This window comes from Lampris incognitus, chromosome 1, assembly GCF_029633865.1.
Source record: "Lampris incognitus isolate fLamInc1 chromosome 1, fLamInc1.hap2, whole genome shotgun sequence".
Taxonomy (NCBI): Eukaryota; Metazoa; Chordata; class Actinopteri; order Lampriformes; family Lampridae; genus Lampris; species Lampris incognitus.
In genome coordinates, this window is record NC_079211.1 from 28,661,325 (window position 1) to 28,684,584 (window position 23,260).

The 23,260-nt window shown below is 45.8% G+C and overlaps 1 protein-coding gene across 1 annotated transcript; it reads left to right on the forward strand.

Moving 5' to 3' along the window:
- Positions 1-3,663: 3,663 nt before the first annotated feature.
- arsia (arylsulfatase family, member Ia) lies at positions 3,664-6,093 on the forward strand. The gene is made up of 2 exons (XM_056292819.1): positions 3,664-3,980; positions 4,689-6,093. The coding sequence occupies exons 1-2, from the start codon at positions 3,664-3,666 to the stop codon at positions 6,091-6,093; spliced, it is 1,722 nt and encodes a 573-aa protein (XP_056148794.1).
- The last annotated feature ends 17,167 nt before the right edge of the window (positions 6,094-23,260 follow it).

Here is a 23,260-nt window from a genome sequence, read left to right on the forward strand (position 1 = left end):
TCAGACTTTGCTAATCTCATCTCTGCATGCAGTCCAGGTTTGACCTTATGAACCTGTAAGTCTTTTTCAGCTTCCAAAGCAAAAATGACATTTCACTTCAAGTAAAGAATGGGGGCACAGTTCCTGCTCAACATAACTCCTGAAAACGAGTCGATCTACTGAGTGAAAAATCCGCAGTATGAAAAAAAGTTGTGAGGGTTTGCGTTCAGATGGGAACTGTGATTTAGGCAGCACTAAGCCAATGGCTAAAGTGGCCAGCGCATGCCCAGTGGAAGAAACATAAAAGGCCATACCAGTGGTTTTGCATGTTTTAGACTTTGCAAAAACACTGATATGCTTTTTACTGTGACTTGAGTATACTTTACATTACTCCAGACCATTTTCCAAAGCATGCCATAGCATTTAAGATTTTTTTGAATATGTGTTTTTCCTACATTCCAAGAAACCATCGGCTGCTTGCTAGAGATAGGTAATCCATTACAGTGTACATTTAGTCACCTTTATTTTTTTGTCAAAGTTACATTATCAATCCACGCTTCCATCACACACCCACACCCATCATACCCTGGTTACAACCTTCTGTCTCTGGGGATTGTCACCTTGTCAAGATGGAGGAGCTTGCATGGTTTTGAGATCCCGAGAGCAATACTGTCTAGAGCTATGCTCCTGGTAGGGTCACCCATGGCAGTAAGGTCAAGGGGGAGGTCCCTGACAAAGAGCAGTCCAACCAAGACCTCAGTGGTGAAACAGGTGGAGGACGATGGCTGACTTTAGGTAAGCGTCACAATGGCTGGGAAGGCAGATGAAGGCTGCAGCAGAAGAAATGGGCCCCCAGTCGTCTTAGTATCCATGCCACTGGATCCTGACCCAGATCTGTCAAGGACCATGTGGTGGCTGTCTGTGCACCAGTCTCCCCATGTTAAACAATGTCACGCACAGGCGTCCTCCATAAATTACTTCTCCTGGATCGCTACTTTGCCATAGTGGAGAAGCTTGCATGTACCAATGATCCCAAGACCTATGCCGTCTGGAGCTTGGCTCCCGGTAGGGTCATCCAAGGCGGATAGGTCAAAGGGGGGGGGGGGTTCCAGATGAAGTGCAATCCAACAAAGACCTCAACAACAGAACTGGAGGAAGACTATTCCAGTGAAGGCAGATGAAGGCTGCAACAGAGGGTGGTCCCCAATGGTCTTGGTTCTCCATACTATTGGACTCTGGCCACTCACTGCCAACGACCGTGTGGTGGCTGCAGGCGCATCAGCCACTCCACGTAAAAAGCTGTCACGCGCAGGCGATACTCACAAGGAGCTAGAAGGAGGACAGTCATACTCGACCCCGAGTGACAGCTGATGAAGATGGTCACAACCTGTTTCAACTCCTCCCCTCTGGTAGGCGCTACAGAGCACTGTACCCCAAAACAACCAGATATGAAAACAGTTTCTTTCCGAGGGTTGTCATTCAAATGAACACTTAACACTGCCTAATAAATCCAACCATTTTGTATATACTGTACATATGCTGGTATGCTCTGTCATGTCCATCTACCTCAGGCATGTAAGTAGGCTGTAAGTAACCCGCTAACATCTATTTCAGCGTCTCTGATATATTCTCTGCACCATTGTATTTTATCACCTCTTATTTTGCCTGTATAAGTCAATCCTTGTGTATATATCTAAAGATTGTTGTGTTGTCGTGTTATTATTCTATATTAAGTACACTGAGAGAGCCACGAAACCAGGGTCAAATTCCACGTGTGTGCAACCCTACATGGCCAATAAACTTGATTCTGATTCCAGTTGGAAGTATCTCATTCACAATGATAACGGAACTTTGACAAAAGATAAAGGCGACTAAATGTTCACTGTGATGGATTACCCTATCTAAATCAAGTTTCAAGTCTTTGAAAATTAATTTTTATACCCTCCTGAAATGAACTGAAGTCAATGACTGCATGGACGGTAGGACAAATGCATTAAAAAAGAAAAAAAAATCTAAAACACTATGGGAAAATGGTCAGGAGTAACAAAGTATACGCAAATCGGCCAAAACTTTCAAAAATGTTCTACTGTTTTGATTTCAGTGTGGACAGCGACTATTCAGAGAACGACCTGTAATGCTCATTTGGGCGGAAAGCTTTTAACCTGTTTTTGACATGAAAACTGTGTTTTTCAGTTTCTTTGGGTTTTTGTGGACATGGTCTCTGTTTAAATGGCGGGTCTCTTTGATTTGTAAGTGGCTCTTAAGACGCCTGGCTGGAGATGTTATCAACAGCCCCCAAAGCTCTGCATCTGGGAGTCTGCTCTCTCTCTTTCCTCAGGTCTGCAGCAGCGGTAAAACAGCAGGAATAATGAAAAGAGGGCCTGTCAGCCCGGTGCAGTGGACTGGGGAACACTGTCTGTGATTGTGTCTACAGGGGCCCCGCAGCAGCCCTGGGACCGAATCCCCCACACACACCCCGGTGTTTCTCCAAGTGAGGGCCTCTCTGTATGGCTCTATCATTCATGTCAAAAATAAGGCGGGTGGGAATGAAAATCTTATCTAGCTCTTTTGCAATAACAGTGTGCTTCATGGAAATCCATTGAACGGTCCCTGGAAGTTAGCAGAAAATGGTATGTATACGCACAGCGGGGTATGGATGAAACTGTCAGGCGTAGGCGCCACCTCGGAGCTTGAGTACCCCTAATAACCCCCTCCCCCAACCCATCACCCCCCCAACCCCCTCCCAAAAACTAAAATAGAACAAAAGATAGTAGGCTAAGCCAAATCCAAAAAGACATTGGTGAGTTGCCAAATATGTTAACAACCGTAAACCAAGCAGATTGGCCTAATGCGTGATTTGAACTTTGTGACTTTGTCCATACACACCTCCCGGTTTTACCTAAAAATTGGATAAACATCAGTATAGTGTTACATGTGCAGTGAATGTCAGTAACGTTTAAAACTATATTGCACATTTTAGGCTTGGGGGGGGGGGCAAGTTGGTCTGGAGTTTTGGTGCACTTGTGAAAGGGCGGTCCACAACATTAAAAGCCCCATTTCATTTTCATGATAGCAGTGAAGGTTTTTTTTTTTAAATGGGAGAAATAGTCTATGTGCACTTATATGTATGTTCGCTTAGATAAGCACCTACCATCAGTTTCATTAGTTGGTGCCCTATGTGAGTTGAAGCACGGCTGCCCTTGTTTGTTTGTTTTTTTTGGCGGGGGGGGGGCAACTAGTGTACTGCGACGGGGTTAAGGTGGGGTATGTGCGCGTGTGTGCGCGTGCGGGGGAGTGTTGTGTGTATGCGTGTTTGATGTGTGTGTGTGTGTGGGGGGGGGGGAGTATGTGTAGGGTGCTCTTGAAGCCTCCCTTCTTATTTCAATGAGTAAAGGAAAGCAGTCGGGCGGAGTTAAACCAGTCTTTGGGAACGGGGCGATATTTTCAAAGCAGAAGACATCCCCGATAAGGATGGAGGTAACATGTCTCTGAGTGCCACGGAGGACTTTGCGGACGCTGTTGTTCTTGCTGCTGGTATTGGTAGAGGACTTAAGCTGAAATGATGGATAATCATAAACTGTAGTCATGTGTTTTCATGCGGGACGCCACTGCATAGTAATGCATCGGTGACATATATACACTTACTCAACCAAGTGACTACGAAACAAGTCGGAGCATTTTGCAATGGCCACGCCGGCCCTCGCCGGCTTCTCCGTGATGAGTCTGCTCAGTCTCGGATACCTGACGTGGAACTGGACGAGCCCGAATCAGGTGGAGAACGAGTCCGGTCCGAAGTTCGGAGGCAGGTCGCCGGCGGTACCGCAGCCACCTCACATCGTCTTCATCATGACAGACGACCAGGGGTTCAACGATATCGGATACCACAGCTCTGACATCAAGACGCCGACGCTGGACAAACTGGCCGCTGACGGAGTCAAGCTGGAGAACTATTACATCCAGCCCATCTGCACCCCGTCCCGCAGCCAGCTCATCACCGGCAGGTAACGTCTGGGCACTTCATTACGTCATGCGCTCTCTCTCTCTCTCTCTCTCTCTCTCTCTCTCTCTCTCTCTCTCTCTCTCTCTCTCTCTCTCTCTCTCTCTCTCTCTCTCTCTCTCTCTCTCTCTCTTTTACCCAGCTGAATCTCCCCGTACAACTTTACTTACACATTTCTGAGCTGCTTTATTGTACATCAAACAATACTTCACCTCACCAGGGACGAGATAAAGTCTTTACAGTCTTCCATTTCTCCTTTTTCGAAATTGTCGCTTTAGTTTCGTGGAATTGAAATATACCATTATATCACTAAACTGGCCAACTTTTTACTTGTAAGTGTACCTAAAGTTGACTAAAAGTGTGTACCGTTGGAAGTGAAATGTATACTTTGATCTGATTTACACAAATTTACATAAAAGTGCACTGAAAAAATAATTTGATAAGTTTACAAGTACAAGTAAAAGTCCGAGTATACAATGCTCAAGTTTGCATTTTGCAAGCGCAACGAAAAGAAAAGAAAGTACACTTGCTTGTCTTTTTGCCTTTTTTTTAAAGAGTGCACTGAAGTAAACTGAAATAAACCTCTTTTCCAAGTGATCACTTTATGTGTTTGCATGAAACATTCTGTTGGATTCAGTGATCATCCTCTTATTACCCAGTGATGCATCTGTGTTATTTACATGTCATTATATTCCAAACATAAAATGTGTAGGTACCAGATCCATACGGGCTTACAGCACTCTATTATCCGGCCCCGCCAGCCCAGCTGCCTACCTTTTGATCAGATCACCCTCCCTCAGAGACTGCAGGAGATCGGATACTCCACCCACATGGTGGGCAAGTGGCATCTGGGCTTCTACAAGAAGGAGTGCTTGCCCACTCGGCGTGGCTTCGATAGCTACTTTGGCTCCCTGACAGGCAGTGTGAACTACTACACCTATGAGTCCTGTGATGGCCCAGGGGTCTGTGGCTTCGACCTCCACGAGGGGGAGACGGTGGCTTGGGATCGTGGGGGGAAATACTCCACCCATCTCTACACTCAGAGGGTCCGCAAGATCCTGGCAGCCCACGACCCTCATGCCCAGCCACTGTTCATCTTCCTCTCCTTCCAGGCAGTGCACACACCCCTGCAGTCACCGCGGGAGTACATCTACCCGTACCGCCGACTGGGCAATGTGGCACGCAGGAAGTATGCTGCCATGGTCTCAGCGGTGGATGAGGCCGTACGTAATGTGACCTATGCCCTCCGCAAATATGGCTTCTACCAAAACACTGTCATGATCTTCACCACTGACAACGGCGGCCAGCCTTTGTCTGGGGGCAGTAATTGGCCCCTGAGAGGACGCAAGGGTACCTACTGGGAGGGTGGCGTCAGGGGGCTGGGATTTGTCCACAGCCCTCTGCTGAGGAGGAAGAGGAGGGTGAGTAAGGCCCTGGTACACATCACTGACTGGTATCCCACGCTGGTAGGATTGGCAGGGGGCAATGCATCTTTGACAGAGGGACTGGATGGGTATGATGTGTGGGGGGCTATCAGTGAGGGGAAGGAGTCACCCCGATTGGAGATCCTTCACAACATTGACCCACTCTACAACCTAGCCCGCAGTGGGTCTCTGCAGAGAGGATATGGTATCTGGAATACAGCCATCCAGGCCTCCATACGTGCCGGGGACTGGAAACTCCTGACTGGAGACCCTGGCTATGGAGACTGGACCCCACCGCAGATGCTTCCAGGTTTCCCAGGTGGCTGGTGGAACCTGGAGCGTCATGCTGAGCCACACAAGTCTGTGTGGCTGTTTAACATCTCTGGGGATCCCTATGAACGTCATGACTTGGCTGAGCAGAGACCCGACGTGGTCAAAGAGCTGTTGGCAAGACTGGCATATTACAACCGCACCGCAGTGCCGGTGCGGTACCCGCTGGAGGATCCTCGGGCCGACCCCGATCTAAATGGAGGAGCGTGGGGACCTTGGGTGGGGGACGGGGAAGAGGATAACTGGGATGGCGTCTACCTCAGAAAGAATAAGAATGGAAAGCAAAAACAAAAACTCAAGCTGTCTAAAACCAAATCTTTTTTCAGGAGACTCAACACCAGGATCATGTCCAACAGGATATAGAGGTGCCAGGGCCAAGGACATGGGGCATGAAAGCATATTTAATTAAGTATATTAGCAGATATGACTGAAATACATTGTTTATATCATGATGAGGAATTATTTTCCATTTACCTAGAGAACTTGATGAAGACAACTTTTATTTGTATTAGAGATAGGAAGTAACATTGTCTATAGGAACGGACTTCTCGTGGAGGTATTGTGCAGTCACTCCTGCTTTAAGTTTCACTAATAGAACAGATTTGTTTTGTTTCACTATAACAACTCAAGTCTGCAAGTGCTAGAAGCTTCTGTGTACCGGAGTCAAGTTCCTTGTGTGCATGCACACTTGGCAAATAAGGTTGATTCTGATTCTGATTCTGATTCTGATCAAGTGATGTACAATAAAGCATTATTTGAAAGCATTTATAAACCAAAATTTCTCAGGCACATTTTAGTTCATTTTTTTATCCTTGGCAAAAAGATTTGATGCCATTCTCAAAAACGAAACCGTTGTCAAAAGGGGTTTGGATAGCTGGTGGTGGGTGGGTGGGGGGGACTTCCCACGTTAAGTTTTACATTCTTAACAGCAATAATTTGTAATTACTCTTCGTGATTGCAAGTATTTCATTTCAGAGCAAGAGTTTTGTCTTGCTCACATCTTTAAATGTATTGGGTGATTTGATTTTTGTGAAAAGCTTCCTAAGAGGAATGAGTATAAACGATGATTCCCCTTCGGCCACATGATCTCATTTCATTTTTTCTTTCACCCCAACTGCAGTTGTTTCCTTTTTCCATTTACCAACTCACTTTTTAAAAGTAAAACATATCGGGGGCGCGGTGATCTATTCCGTTGCATACCAACACGGGGATCGCCGGTTCGAATCCCCGTGTTACCTCCGGCTTGGTCGTGCGTCCCTACAAAATTGGCCGTGACTGTGGGTAGGAAGCCGGATGTGGGTATGTGTTCTGGTCGCTGCACTAGCGCCTCCTCTGGTCAGTCGAGGCGCCTGTTGGGGGGGGGTGAGACTCGGGGGAATAGTGTGATCCTCCCACGCGCTACGTCCCCCTGGCGAAACTCCTCACTGTCAGGTGAAAAGAAGCGGCTGGTGACACCACATGTATCGGAGGAGGCATGTGGTAGTCTGCAGCCCCCCCCGGATCGGCAGAGGGGGTGGAGCAGCGACCGGGACGGCTCGGAGGAGTGGAGTAATTGGCCGGACACAATTGGAGATAAAAAAAGAGGGGGGGTAAAACTTTTAGGGGGTATTTACCAGATTCACGTACACCTGCATGTTTATCAGTGCAATTTATATGTGATAATTACTCATATCTTACATCATCAGGATGGACTACCTAATGAAACACCCCACTATACAGCCGATATTACAACTATGTTTTGACCACACAAAAAAACAAAAACACACAAATGGTTTCTTTCTATGTTTTTTTTTCTTCTTCTTCTGTGATTTGCTGTGATCTACAGTAATCTCACTGACGTGCATGCCCTTTTGAAGCGTCCGGGAGAGAAAATGAGATGGAGATCTGTTGAAAGCAGGGTGAATGTAGACATGCCACCAGAAGGTAATGAGTCATTACAAGACTATTGACAGAAGGGATTAGATTTGGGAGCGAGATACAGTGGCGCCCCCAGACATTTTTCATAGAAGTGGCCAAATGGGGCCACTGAAAATCTTGGGGTGGCACACCAAAACCAAAAGCCATGACTAAATTTCGGGAATTCTATGATGCTGTTGTAGTATACTGTATAGCCTAGTTGAAAACTGTCAGTATGAGAGTTAAGAAAAATATACATTATTGATTTAAATGAACAGCACCTAATGTAAAATATCAGATAGAAGCATATTCTGCATAATCAGAAGCATATTCTGCATATGCGACTCGTGGCGGGGGGGGGGGCAGGGATAGTATCAGGGTGGCCGTGGCCACCCCTGGCCACCCCTTGGGGGCGCCATTGAGCGAGAATCCTACCAGAGGCAAGAAATCATACAAGTTAAAAGGCTGAAAGAGGTGAAGGCTGCTTTTAACTAAGTCAACGCTAGCAAGCCGTGTTTCTCACCATTTAAGTTTACCTTCCATCGTACTAGAAATCAAACCGCGTCATTTCAGTCGTCACACATGGATAAGACGGTGAACTAGTGTGCAATTTCCAATTTACCAAAGAATGATGGTGCTTACCACGGTGGTCCAGTGGTTAGCACTGTTGCCACCCAGCAAGAAGGTCCTGGGTTCGAACCCCAGGCCGTCCCAGGGTCTTCCTGTGTGGAGTTTGCATGCCCCCCCCCCGTGTCTGCGTGGGTTTCCTTCGGGTGCTCCGGTTTCCTCCCACCATCAAAAATACATGCATGTTAGGGTTCATGCTCCTGTCTGTGCCCCTGAGGCAATGGAAAGAAGAACTGGAGTTGGTCCCCCGGGCGCTGCAGCTGCCCACGGCTGCTATACATCAGGATGGGTTAAATACAGAGAACGAATTTCGTAGTATGCATCTGCAATGACAAATAATAAAGTTTCTTCTTCTTATAAGATTTAAACTGCAGATAAGATACAGACATTGGGTTGTCAGTCGGCTACGGTGACTGGAAATGGGGAGTGGAGGACGGGGGGGGGGGTAGAGCGGAACGGAGGTGAGGAACCCCAAAGGAGAGAGGATCAGGTGAACCCCTGCTGTATTTATTGATGCCTGATTGGCTTTGCTGCTGCAATGGAAAGAAGGTCAAACACAAAGGGGAGAAAAATGCAAGAAACCAAATTATCAACTGAAGACAGAATTACAAAAACAGTTGTGAACGGAGCGATCAAATCTGGGTTACATCCCATAATCATCTAACTAACCAAATGAGGTAGACAACATTCAAATACACAAAACTCAACCGTCAAATTCACCAGAACTAAACTAATCGTCACTTCATTATAAATACTCACGTTAATCTTGGGGGAATATTGGCTTTGCCTTCAAGGGAATTTTGATTCTGATTTTGTTGCTACCACAATGTCACATCTTAACTTTTCTATGCAAAATTGAAATTGTCACATTTGTGTGCTCTTTAAACCACTTTCTTCTGCAAGATGCGCCCTATTGGCAACCCAGCAAATCAAAGACCATCCCACCGTGAAGTTTCATGCCGACCTAGAAATCACTTTCAACCTAACAATTAGAAAGGGAAAGAATAAAACGTCAAACCCAAAAAGTGTGCATCCTGTGCACGTGTGTGTGCGCGCGCGCGCACGTGTTTTAATGCAGTATTTGCCCGCTTTAGATGCTCGGTAGTGCGTATATAGTCATTACAGTGCAATTCAGGGGTAGATTATGGAAGACAGTACTTTGAATACAATATCTGATCATTTATGAAGGAGCTGTATGTGTTACAGTAATTAAGTTGTCATGTCTGGTTTCTGACATGTCAGATAATGGCGTCAAAAGGATGAGGTAATTGCCTGTGGCGTGTCAACGTTAATGTCGCTTTACAACGAGAAGGCTAATCCGATTGTAAAACTTTGTTTATATATTGACAGTTTTCATGGACAGGTGAGATAGTTCCTGTGGTTGGAAACGAGCACCGCTTAATTCCCAGAAGATAAGGGGCGATACCTGGAGAAGAAACCGGGAATATAAAACACTACTCCAATCAGTCAGAATTTCAAGGGAATTGCCCAGTTATGGAATGGCGCTAACCTGGTAACAAATGAACAGTTGATATATACCTTTGAGAAAGTTCTTGGACATTGAAACCAGTTACCTATTAATTTCAAGTAATGTTTATAAACATAAACACAATAAAAAAATAAACACAATAAAAAAGAAAAGAAACAGGTATTTTCTTTGTTGTTTGTTGTTGTTGTTGTTGTTGTTGAGGAATGTGGAGGTGTTGGCTTAAATCTCCCAACAATGAACGATAAGGTTTGCTGCACAATAAATTTAGGGAAATGAGGGATAGTTGTTAATGCAAGGATGTTTGAAATAGCAGAAATTCTTGCATGGTATTTCGTTCAGAACTAGAGCTAAATTGTGTTTGTGTGACTCTTGAAACAACTGCATTTGAAATTAAATGTCTTACGAAGGCTTTCTGTCTGGTGAGGTAGGTTACATAAAGGCCTGTTTCAAAGTGTTTTACGTGTCACTTCATGTGAAGGTCGTGAAGGTCGCGAATTTGTGAAGCGTGTCCCTCCAGCTGAAGGTAAATTTGCCTTTACACACTGTTATGTCTGCACACATCGACAGTGCTGCATTTGATTTGGTGCTGTTCTATTGTGCTGGGATCGATTGGTGATACCTGCGGGCTCTGGGTTGTTTGATCGGGTCTGCCTTTGATGCTGTGTCAGTCTAAATAAAGAATGCCACGGAGAGGTTGTGTCGAGCGACAGCGCTGTGTCCTGACGTGATTTCTAAATACAATATTGGCGACGAGGATGGCTGATATCTCTCTCCCACCACCTGCCCCCTTCCTGGCATTACCTGGCGAGCCTCCGGTACCATGGACTCGCTGGCTACATAGTTTTGAAAATTACATCATCGCCTCAGGGCTCGACGACTTGAGCCAGGCAAGGAAGACGGCTCTGTTGCTACACTGCTTGGGAGCAGAGGGTCATCGTGTGCTCGGGACTCTGGGGAACGTCACAAACTTTGACGAAGCTGTGGGACTTATGAGCACCCATTTCGCTGCTCCACAGAGTGCCCTCCTTCGGCGATTTATATTCCGTCAGCGACACCAACTGCCTGGTGAGTCTGTGCGGCAGTACGTAGCTAATTTGCGAGGGCTAGCTAGCTCATGCAAGTTTGGCGCGCTTCAGGACGAGATGGTTCGCGACCAGCTTATCGAACACACCAACAACGCAAAGGTGCGTGAGACTCTCCTGCTGGAAAAAGACGATCTGCTGCTGTCCAGAGCAATTACCATCGCACTACAGGTTGAGGGAGCAGCTGAGTGTGCTGCTATGCTAAATACACAGCAAGTGGCCACCTCCAGTCAAGCTGCCAACGACTCCTCCCTCTACTCACGGCTGCCCCTCGGGACGCAACCCAGCCAGAGCGAGGCGGGCGCCGACTCCACTGGGGACGTCTTGCAACTGCAACGACAGCGTTCTCGGCCCCGCCCTCAACAGTCCTGTGGTAACTGTGGGTCTCGGTCTCATGTTTCAAGGGCTCAGAACTGCCCTGCCCGTGGCCAGACATGCCGTAGCTGCGGTAAGCACAATCACTTTGCCAACGTCTGTCGATCTTCCCCGGCTGGGTCAGAGGGCCACACCCCCCAGTCTTCAACCGCCGTCATTCACAAGGTGGGGTCTGGGCCAGTGTCATTCAAATCATGCACAGTCAACATTAATGATGTGTGCATCCCCCTGCTGTTGGACACCGGTGCAGGTGTGTCTCTCCTGAATGTTGATACCTACAGTCATTTTTTCGATTCACTGCCACTGTCCGCACCTTCAGCTGTCCTCTGTGGGTATGGTGACTCCAAAATCGATCTGGTTGGCTCTCTCCAAGTGACTGTCCGCTATGGAACCAAGCTGGTGCCCAATGCAGTTTTTCATGTGGCACGCCGTGGGGCCAACCTGATGGGCCTGGACCTGTTCTCCGCTCTGGGGCTCTCCCTCTTAGACACAAGGGGGGCAGCAATCCTGACTGTTGCCACACCTTGGCAGCAGAAGTGGCCATCGCTGTTTATGGGGTTGGGCTGCCTCTCCGCCTTCGCCCATCAACCTCTCCTCAACCCTGCTGTGAAATCTGTCATCCAACCACTGCGCCGCATCCCGTTGGCTCTCCATGATGGGGTCTCCGCCGAGCTGCAACAACTGCTGGAAGCTGGCATCATTGAACCGGTGGACGCGTCACCTTGGGTCTCAAACCTCGTGGTGGCTAAGAAGAAGTCGGGGGGCCTGCGTGTCTGCGTCGATCTACGTGCAGTAAATAAGGCAGTGGTCCCTGATAAGTATCCACTGCCCACCTCAGAAGAACTCACTGCTCAGTTCTATGGCTCTGAGGTGTTCTCCAAGCTCGACCTCAGACAGGGGTACTTACAGGTGCCCCTCCACCCCAGCAGCCGAAACCTCACAGCCTTTGTGACACATGCAGGAGTGTTTCGCTACACCAGGATGCCTTTCGGTCTCAGCTCCGCCCCTAGCTGCTTCCAGAAAATCATGGTCTCCGTGCTGGCTGGCATACTGAGCATGGCCATTTATCTGGACGATATAGTGGTACACGGGCCCACCAGTGAAATCCACGACAAGCGCCTCAACATGGTCTTCGCAGCCCTGTCCAAGCACAAGCTAACTCTCAATGCTGAGAAATGTGTCCTCTCTGTGCCAGCCATTGAGTTCGTGGGGTTCCGGCTGTCAGCGACCAGTGTAACTCCACTACAATCCAACGTGGACGCCATTCAGGCCATCCCTGAGCCCAGCTCGGCCGCCCAGGTCGCCTCCTTCCTGGGTATGAAAAGTTACTACCTGAGGTTTCTTCCCCAGTACTCTGCGGCCACAGCCCCCCTGCACCAGCTGCTGCGTAAGGACGAGCCATGGGTGTGGTCAAAGGCATGCAGTGACGCTGTGCGTGATCTCAAGACTCAACTGACTTTACCACCAGTGTTGGCTCACTTCGACATCTCCAGCTCCACCTTTGTGACCTGTGACGCGTCAGCCACAGCGATAGGGGCTGTGCTGTCTCAAACCCAGAACGGTGTGGAGAAGCCCATCGCCATCGCCTCCCGTGCCCTCAACCTGACCGAGCAGCGGTACTCCGTGGGTGAGCGTGAGGCGTTAGCCTGTATCTGGGCTTGTGAAAGGTGGCACCTCTACCTCTATGGCCGCTCCTTCACCCTCAGGACAGATCACCAGGCCCTGACAGCGCTGCTGTCCACATCTGGGACAGGCCACAAACCCCTGAGATTTCACCGCTGGTCTGACCGCCTCCGCCAGTACAACTTCAGCCTGCAGTTCACCCCAGGCAGAGACAATGTTGTCGCCGACCTGCTCTCTCGCTCTGTCTCCACCCCAGCTCCACAGACGGACACTGACTGTGTGGAAAAGGACATTGTCCAAATGCTACACACACCCCTCCAGGCCACTGTCTCTCTGCAGGAGCTGAGGGCAGCCTCCGAACAGGACCCTGTCCTCTCCCAGCTCCGCACCTACATCCAGAACGGCTGGCCTCACAAGGTCCCAGAGGAGCTGGCTGCGTTCGCCCGAGTCAGACAGGAGCTCTCCTCCTGGAACGACACCTGCGTGGCACGTGGGTTTTGCAGTGGTCCCAGCTGCTCTCCGTGCACGTGTTTTGAATACGGCGCATGAAGGCCACCTGGGCATTGTGAAACTGAAACAGCGCTGCCGAGACCTGGTGTGGTGGCCGGGGATAGACAGAGATATTGAGGCTCTGGTGAAGGACTGTTCTGCCTGCCTTGTGAGTGGCAAGACTGGCCACCAGGCTCCCCCACCCCTGCAACCTCTTGCCTGGCCCTCTCAGCCCTGGGAACACCTGCAGTTGGACATTTGTGGTGAGATCCATGGAGTTCCCCACCACCAACGCTTCATGGTGGTCGCCTACGATCTACACTCAAAATGGCCTGAACTCACCACTTCCGGCACTGTGACCTCACAGATCATCATCGACTTCCTGGACTCTCTTTTCTCTCGCTGGGGCCTCCCAAAGACCATCACCACTGACAACGGCCCTCAGCTGGTCTCTGCTGAGTTCACTGCTTATCTCGAAAGCAAGGGCATCCGTCATATACGCACTGCGTACTACCACCCCCAGGCCAATGGCGGCGTTGAACGTTTTCACCAGTCACTGAAGAACGGCCTCTGAGCACACATGGCCCAAGGGTGCTCTTTACCGCAGGCCATCCGTCACACTCTGCTGCACTATCGGGCCACACAGCACTCGACCACAGGCGTCTCCCCAGCCTCTCTCATGCTAGGCCGGGAACTGTGCATGCCCCTTGACAGCCTCCGCCCCTCCACACCTCAGGCACCTCCCTCTGGGGTCAGAGCCTCAGTCACTCGTCAGCAGACGCAGATGAAGCAACGGTTTGACCAGTCAAAACGAACCAGGGTGCCAGACATTAATGTGTCAGACTGGGTCAGGGTCCGCAGGCCCAATAGGGACAATAAAATGGCTTCATACTGGTCCTCTCCTCTCCAAGTCACCCGTCAGCTGGGCCCAGCCACTTACCTCCTCAGCGATGGCACTCGGTGGCACTCCAGTCGTCTACGGAAGGTGTCAGCTCCGCCACACACAGCTGGTGACACAACCTTAGCCATTCCCTCAGCATGGCGAGACGCCCCGGGGCTTCATGCAGCTCCTACACGGGCCCCAGACATTCCTGGGCCTCAGCTTCCCCTGCCTTCTCCCTCCCCACCTCGGCCTGCCCAGCCTCAGGCCGCCCCGCGACCTGTTTGCACACGTTTACGCCCTGGCCACCTAGAGGACTTTGTGTCAACCTTTCATGTTTGAAATCCTGCCGGGGGGGGGGGGATGTTATGTCTGCACACATCGACAGTGCTGCATTTGATTTGGTGCTGTTCTATTGTGCTGGGATCGATTGGTGATGCCTGCGGGCTCTGGGTTGTTTGATCGGGTCTGCCTTTGATGCTGTGTCAGTCTAAATAAAGAATGCCACGGAGAGGTTGTGTCGAGCGACAGCGCTGTGTCCTGACGTGATTTCTAAATACAATACACACAGTTGATATTAGCTGTCAACGAAACGCGACGTTTCCCTTTTAAAGTGGTTATGTCAAATACAAAAATTCCCATGTTTGTTTTACACATTAGTTCAACACCCAGTGGGAAGAGATCGTTTCCTATCACGGTTGTTTCCAAATCTTAGCACAACGCAACACTTGTTAAGGCCTGTCTTTATTTGTTTATTTTTTAATTTTATTTCCAATACTTGGGCAATTACCCCACTCTTCCGAGCCGTCCCGGCCGCTGCCCCACCCCATCTTCCGATCTGGGGAAGGCTGCAGACTACCAAGTGCTTCCTCCGTTATATGCGGTGTCGCCAGCCGCTTTTGTTCCCCTGACAGTGAGGAGTTTCGCCAGGGGGACGTAGCGCGTGGAAGGATCAAGATATTCCCCGTGTCCTGGACATGAGAGAAGCAAAACGTTCTCCTCATCCCTGTGCCTCTAAAACAATTTTTGTACCTCTTTTTGAATTGATTTTAAACCTGTGCTTTGCTTGAGTTCTTCATCTAAACCATTCCACAAGCTTACCCTGCAATTTTAAATACGCATAATTTTGTGAGTGATACGAACACAGTGTTTCTTAAAATTAAAATTTCCTCTTAAATTGACCCCCCTCATCTGAGAACAGTTGTTGTATATTGCCAGGAAGTAGATTTTATCTTGCATTGTACAACATTTGTGCCAGTCTTAAATTCAACCATGAACTTCATAGCCCGCGTGAATTTTAAAAAAACTGTTTGTTAGTGTTCCCTATATCCTACATTGTCTACTATCCTTATTGCTCTTTTTTTGTACTACACATAACGACTGTTGGTTGCTTTTGTAGGTGTTCCCCTATACCTCCACACCGTAATTCAAATTCATGTGAGCAATATAGAATGTACATTGTTTTATGGTCCAGAATGTGCCTTGTCTTTTCCAGAACGCCAATGCTCCTTGCCATTTTTGGTCTCATGAATCCTATATGAGGTTTCCAGCAGTTTTTATGGTCAAGTATCACACCCAGAAATTTATTTTCATATACTCTTAATATTGTTGATCATTACTTCTACTTGTGTGTCTGTTTTACTATTTCCAAATAACATAAACTGAGTTTTGTTCAGATTTAATGATAATTTGTTTCTGTCAAGCCACATTTTTTGCTTTTTCATTTCAGCTCTGATCAACTCCAAAAACGCCTGTAAATTCTCCCCGCAACAAAAAATGGTTAGCTCATCCGCAAATAAAATGACTTTCAATAGATTTGATACCTTACATATGTCATTGATATACAGAACAAACGATTTAGGGCCTAATACTGACCTCTGTGGGACTCCACAAGTAATGTCCATGCATGTTGATTTGTAGTCACCTATCTGCACAAATGGGTCTTTTTCCCACATAACCTTTTAGCCAATTTAGCCCCACCCCTCTGATACCATTCCTTGTCATTTTGTTAAGTTGTATTTCATGGTCAGTTGTATCAAACGCTTTTTAAAAATCTATAAATACTCCCACTGCATATTTGTTGTTATCAATATAACCAGTTATTTCTTCTATTAGCTCAATTAATGCAATAGATGTCAATCTGTTTGATCGGAATCTGTCTGACAATTTACGTTTCTCAATAAAATTATCCAACCATGCAATATAGACTTTTTCCAAAATCTTAGAGAACTGGGAAAGTAAGGACACAGGCCTGTAATTGGTAAAGTGATGTCTATCCCCAGCTTTATATAATGGGATAACTGTAGCAATTTTCATATTGCATGGAAATGTACCCGTTTTGAAAGACAAGTTGCAGATGTGAGTCAGTGGGTTTAGTATACCATCAATGACTTTCTTTTTTTATTTTTCTAAATTTATTTCTGATTTCTCCCAATTTAGTGGCCAATCGATCCCTATTTTAATTCAAACACCCACCCTCGTACTGCATGCGTTCGCCAACTGCATCTCTCCGGCCGGCAGTCTCGAACCGCCTCCCCACTTTCGTGACAAGGCGACTTCAAGCCGAACCACTGTTTTTTCCGACACACACATGAACACGGCTTGTGTTCATGTGACGAACACAAGCCGACTCCGCCCCCCTCCCGAAGACAGCGTTGCCAATGATTGCTGCTTCATCGAGTCCGGCCATAGTCGGATCTGACGAGACCGGGGCGCGAATCCCAGTCCCCAGTGGGCAACTGCATCGACACAAAGCCGATGCTTAGACCGCTACACCACCGCGGACCATGACTTTCTTAACTAAAGTCATATCAATTCCATTCCAGTCAGTCGATGTTTGGTACTTACTCTTGTTAACAATATCAGTGATTTCCTTTCCTTCTACAGCTCTCAGAAAGATTGAGCTTTGAATTCTATCTCCATAATCCTCAATAGCCCCCACCTCTTTTGGCTGTGGGTCATCAATTTCTTCTGCCAGTTTTGGTCTCACACTTACGGAAAAAAAATTGTAAGTGTAAGTTGTAATGTTTCTGTTTTGTTCTTATGCACCAGATGGACGACTTCTTACTGAACAATGTGCATTATTAACATGGTTATACACCGTTCGCTCTGTCTCATGAATGACCGCCTGCCCTTATTCTCTATGTCCACCGGGTAGCGTAGTTTCATTGTGAACAATACCGTCTATGCTGTGAACGTCACATTGCCCTTTTTAAAAAATTTTTTTTAACAATTACCACTCTAATGCTTTGCCTTCACACTACAGGCTTGAACATATAACCCATAGAATAAAATGTATAATAAAGATGCATTACAACTATTTTTGTAACAGAACATCACTTGCTCTCTCAAACATGACTCAATCAGCCCCTTTTGAGTTCACAACATTTGAAGTTGGTTTCCATATCTCTAAACACGTGTATTATACATAGCTAAGAGATTTTCCACATGTTTAACAGTCCATAAGCTAGATATAGTCCTGTAGGTAAGCAGGAGGACCGTCTGTTGTCCCTTGAGGGATACCTTGGCATTGGTGTGATCCTAGAAGCATCACTGTATTATCATCATCATCTGGATCTGGTGGGATGTCCAATAGCTCTGGAGCTATCTTCTTGAAAAATTAAGAATTCCTGACGATGAATTGTCCATATCTGGACGCTGTAACCATGGAGCCTTTGACTTTGGTCACAGTGTATGGCTTGCAGTTATATGGTTTGGTGAGTTTATTATGCTTGGGCTGACGATGAAGCACAGTGTCACCTGGAGTGAGTGTGTGTGGTGTAGTATGACGATGAGAGTCTGCATGAGATTTAGTCTAGGCTTTAGCCTTGTTGCACCTTGCTCTCACTTCCTACTGGCTACCTTCTTCTCATAAGGAGAATTTTCCTCCGTGCTGTCTGAATCCAAGCAGAAAAAAAAACATTCACCCAAAAAACCTTATAAAGAAAACAGCAGCAGTTAAGAAATAACAAACAGCAGCAGTTAAGAAATAACATGAAATATAACTATGACACATGCACTTCAAGAGTCAAAGGTTTATTTGTCACATACAAATATGGTGAACAGTGGAATGCTTATAGGTAACTCCACAATTGTGCAATAAAAATAAGAATACAAGTAAATAGGAATAAAGATTCAAATTTTAAAATCCTGGGAGAAAACAGAAGGTGTACTCCAATAACTATCTATATACAAATTTACAAATAATATACAAATGTGCAAATAGTCTGTTTGAAGGACTCTATATACATATGTATTTATATTTATATACACATGGATTGTGCAAAAGGCATTGAAGTGTCAGAGGCAAAATGACAATAGTAACAGTTCTTAGTAATGTATACACAGTATACAGTGTAAATTCATTCTAGTGTAACTTAAATTCTAATCATAATAACAATCATGATCATTAACGATACATTGTTGCCAAAGTCACTTTACAGAAACCCTCTGTTGACAAAATTTTCTGTTTAAAAGGTCTTGATCTCTTTGGACATGGTCAACAAAATAGAAACAATATACATTAATACTTTCAAAATAACTACTGTAGTTTGTGGGATTTTTTTACATTTTTTATTTTGTAGTCCACTTGTCCAACATGCAGATCCTATTGGTTAAACTATTGTTTCCCAACGCAGCTGCGCACCACAAATACTGTTTTTCCTACTTTCAACAATAGTGCCCCATGTCATTTAATTAATTTCACAGACAAATATAGCGCATTAGACCGCACGGTAAAAGGGGAGGGAAACTCTGGTTAACACTTCTTTTCTGTCCTCTGCAGCTACAGATAGACTACTTCCACATATTCAGCCATTGGTCAGGCAATGGACAAGTTCTCACTGGCATTGATGACGAAAGAGAAGACATTAGATGTTAATATAGACAGAGTTATGTTATTCTCCACTGAGCAGAAACAGAGGATTCTGTCTGAAAGGGGTGACAGAGCCACATGTGGGTGAGCAGTTAGAGGACATGGAAGCTGTATCTGGTTTGTTGGTGGTGCTAGTTGGAGAGACTAATGGTGAGCTGTTTCCCTGATTGCCATGCTAATATCTAAGATTGTATAGAGTGGAAATACACTGTATTGTTTTGAACCACTAAGTCATGTTGAATTAATTAATATGAAGACTAATTTTGACCATAAATGCAGATCAACACTTAGATGATGCTTGATGCTGGATCATGTTTGGAAAGAAATGTTTGAGTTTCTGTAATGTTGAATCCTTTGTGGGGGCAAAACATTTAATTTAACGACATTTCTTTAGGTATTTCTAGTCAAGCAGAGCATAATCACAACATAGAAAGATAATTTAAATCACAAAAAAAATGTCATACTGAAGATGGTAGTGACATGAAAGATCATTTGTACCATCTCTAATATGTGTTCATAGGATAAAGCAAGATAAGATAAAGCAGGGTAAGCTCATGTAACACATAAAACAGAAAACCCCACAATGTAACGTCAATATTATGAACATGATAATTTTGATAAACCATAAATTATAATCTACATTTCACGATAGAAACTTCTGAACTTTCTCTGTCGTGGAGCTCCCCTCTTTCCTCCTTACTGTATTTTGAGTTGGCTTACATGAAAAACAAACTTGTCTTTAATCTACATGTATTCATGATTCAGCTATTGGGATATGAGGAGATTTTGTTTTGTCATTCTAAACTGAGGTTTAGCAAAACCTCTGTTTGCTGTGCCTTGACCGTGACTCTGGTCAAAGATTGATGACTTCTTCTGTATCCTTGAAGTTTGTACAGCAGTTTACTGTGTCCATGCCCGAACCTTATTGGCTGTCACTGGCCACATGATATCATTCACAGTAGAACGACGAGGATTTCACTCCTACCTAAAACGACCATGGGCAGTCAAAATAACCCCCGGTTTTTAAACTCTATATTCTGTCAAGATAAATACCCAATTGAGATATTAAAGTATTGCATATGTTAATATGTTTGTTAGGAAATGACTGACACCAAAATTAAAATTTTAACAACTATAATACTATTTTCAAACAATTTAAACGTCAGAGAGACATGGTCGGACTTGAATAGCAAAATTGAAAAAGTGAAAATATTACCTGAAAAACAAAACGAAAAACACATATTGCTAATCTAACCAACGTAACAAGGTCTATAAAACGATAAACATAAAAAAAGAAAAAAACTGAAAATAAATATTGAAACAGTCCCAAACAACAACCGTATCTTAAAAACTACTAGAATGACCGTGGGCGGTCATTTTGACCGCCACGGTCTTTAAACTCTATATTCTGTCAAACTAAATACCCAATTGAGATATTAATGCATTACACGTGTTAGTATGTCTGTTAAGAAACTAAATGACACCAAAATTTACATTTTAACAACTTTTAATGCTATTTTTTAAACAATTTAAAATGGCCGCTGTCCAACACCTGTAGCTAGCTAGTAATGCCACGCGTCGGTGGTAGTCATGGTGCGTCCGTAACGGCGTAACCAGACATGTTGGCAATAATCAAAAATCAAATTTAGACTATTTCTCTGCACTGAAGAACGCTAGTTTTTGGTCCTCCCCAAGGAAAGCGCCATGGAGTTTGCGAAAGAAATGCGACCAAAACACGTCATAAATAGTGACATGACGCGCAAATGGTCGTTTTAGGTAGATCTTATCGTAATTTTTTTGTGCAATTGGTCTAACACGCGTTTTAATACAAATATATGCAGTTTTAGGAGAATTCAGGGAACGGCAGGTCTATATATTTTTCCACAAAGTTATTAAACTTTGAAAATCCAAAACGGTCATAATGGTCACTTTGGTCGTTGTAGTGCTCAAGAAAAGCCAAGATTTACAACAAACTCAGCAATAATTCATCATAATTTATAGTTATGATTTTATCCATAGGTTCATATTTAGCATCTGAATATTTCCACGCTCCTAAAATGTCAGATTGGTCATTACTTTACTGATGGTAAATGGGAACGGGACTTAGATCGTCCTTTTTTTTAAGTTTGTTTTCTTCAAAATATCCGGGTGTTGAGCTGAACTGTGACACGAGGCGGGGTCCACTTCACTGTTATGGAGCTCTGTGAGGGACGGTGATTCTGCGGCTGATGACTGAAGCCAATCAAAATATTTCCACAAATGGAACAAATTGAGCTTCACGATACTTACTGTGAAGAAGAGAAACTATATTATTAACAGTGATCTGATAAACAGATCGTGCTTTCCTCTCAGTAATGGAACATTTAGGTTGAGTAACATTATGATGAATGACAAGGGTCATTACTACCTTCATGTTTTTGATAAAGAAACTGGGAACGAATTGGAAAGACAACTATTACAGATGTTCATCCAAGTGTAACGGGGGCAGTCCTATGCTGTTCTCTGCTGGTCAGCCTGCTGCACGCCCGTCACTCTCATCATTAGCTCTGCGTTGTGTTCTATTTTCGGTGGGGTCCCAGGTGTTGTGGGGGGCCCTCAGTCTCTCATCATCATCATCATCATCATCATCATCATCATGATCAAGGAAGGAGGGGGGACAAACAGGACTCTATTTGGCTCACCTTGCCATTTATTTTGGTTTCAAACCCTTCGACAAACGTCCAGTCCTCCAGCGGGAGCGGTGTTTCTTACGGACGTGGGGGTCGAAGTTCAACCACTGCCCGGACTTCACTCGTGTGCGTTAGAAGGAGAAACCGTCCACGGGACTCCGATGTAAGAAAGGATAAACAAGTATTTTATCCCACAGCTTGCAGTATCTTCTTACAGGGATACTCAAGGTTACGTTCTCCTCAACCAGCAAAACTGTCCTACGGTAAGAAACACGAGTGGCTCGGCTCGATCGCTGCTTGAGACTCCTCCCACAAAACAAAAATGGCCTCTCCCGCGTTCCCTCTTCCGTGTACCCACAAGACCTCTCTCTTAAAGCGACAGTACACGTATATGACGGTCGTTGTAAAACATACATAAAAGTAAATAATGACATAAAATAAAATGTAGTAAACACAAATAACAGCACACAGACAGGATTTGGTGATATTTCATACTCAAACAAAATAAAATAAAAACATTAATTTTAACCTGGTTACATTCACCCCTCCTGAAATTCACCAACATCCTGACAGCAGGATAAAAAGAGAAAGAGGAAAGGAAAAGCCCATCACTGACTACTGGCACAAGTGAAAAGAAGGACCTAGTCCTCCAGTCAACTTAGGAGTTACCTCGGTTACGAGGTCCAGAAAATAATGAGGTTGATCAAGTCTCAGAATTCCCTTAGATCAATGTGACGCCTGATACGCCACACCATGCACTTGGCCCAAAACAACCCTGTCTGATAGACACCTAATAACTCACATTAAACTAGTTTGAATGACTCCAACCTCCATCAAAGTTCAAACCCTCACACTCCGTAGAAATGGCATCTGAGCCATAGATTCTATTAACCTGTTCACTGACCTCACCACCCTCCCTGTGCGTGTCCTAACCCGACCATCGCTCTCTACTTGTGTGCGTGAGACAGTGCGAGCTGCAACATCTGTATCGAGTGAGGGTGGTGCCCGTGTGCGAATCAGTGTGCGATATAACACCTACATCGAGTGAGTGTGATGCCTCTATGTGTGGTGCATGTGTGTTATGTGGTGCGTGTGTGTTGGGTGGAGACTGAGCAGTGGCCCCCACAGGACTGACTACCAGACTAGACGGAATGAACTCTTCCGCTTCTGCCCACTCAGATCTTGGTGAGTCTCCAAGTGATGAGACTGCTAGCCCCACTGCATCCCCTGAGACCGTCAGGCCATCTGCCCTGTCCTCCTCATCGGACTCTGCGCAGTCAAACAACTGACTGGTTGTACTGGACTCCTCACCCTGATCTAGCTCAGGAAGGGGCAAGAAGTTGACCTCCAACAAACGGTTCCTGCGCACCACCCTGGTGTGCCCCTCTGCATCCTGAATCTTGTAGACGTGGATATTGGGGTTGACACCGACAACCGTGTACACTCCATTCTCCCATTTGTCAGCCAACTTTCTCTTCCCTCGCTCACTCTGGTTCGCAACCAAAACACGATCCCCGACAGACAGGA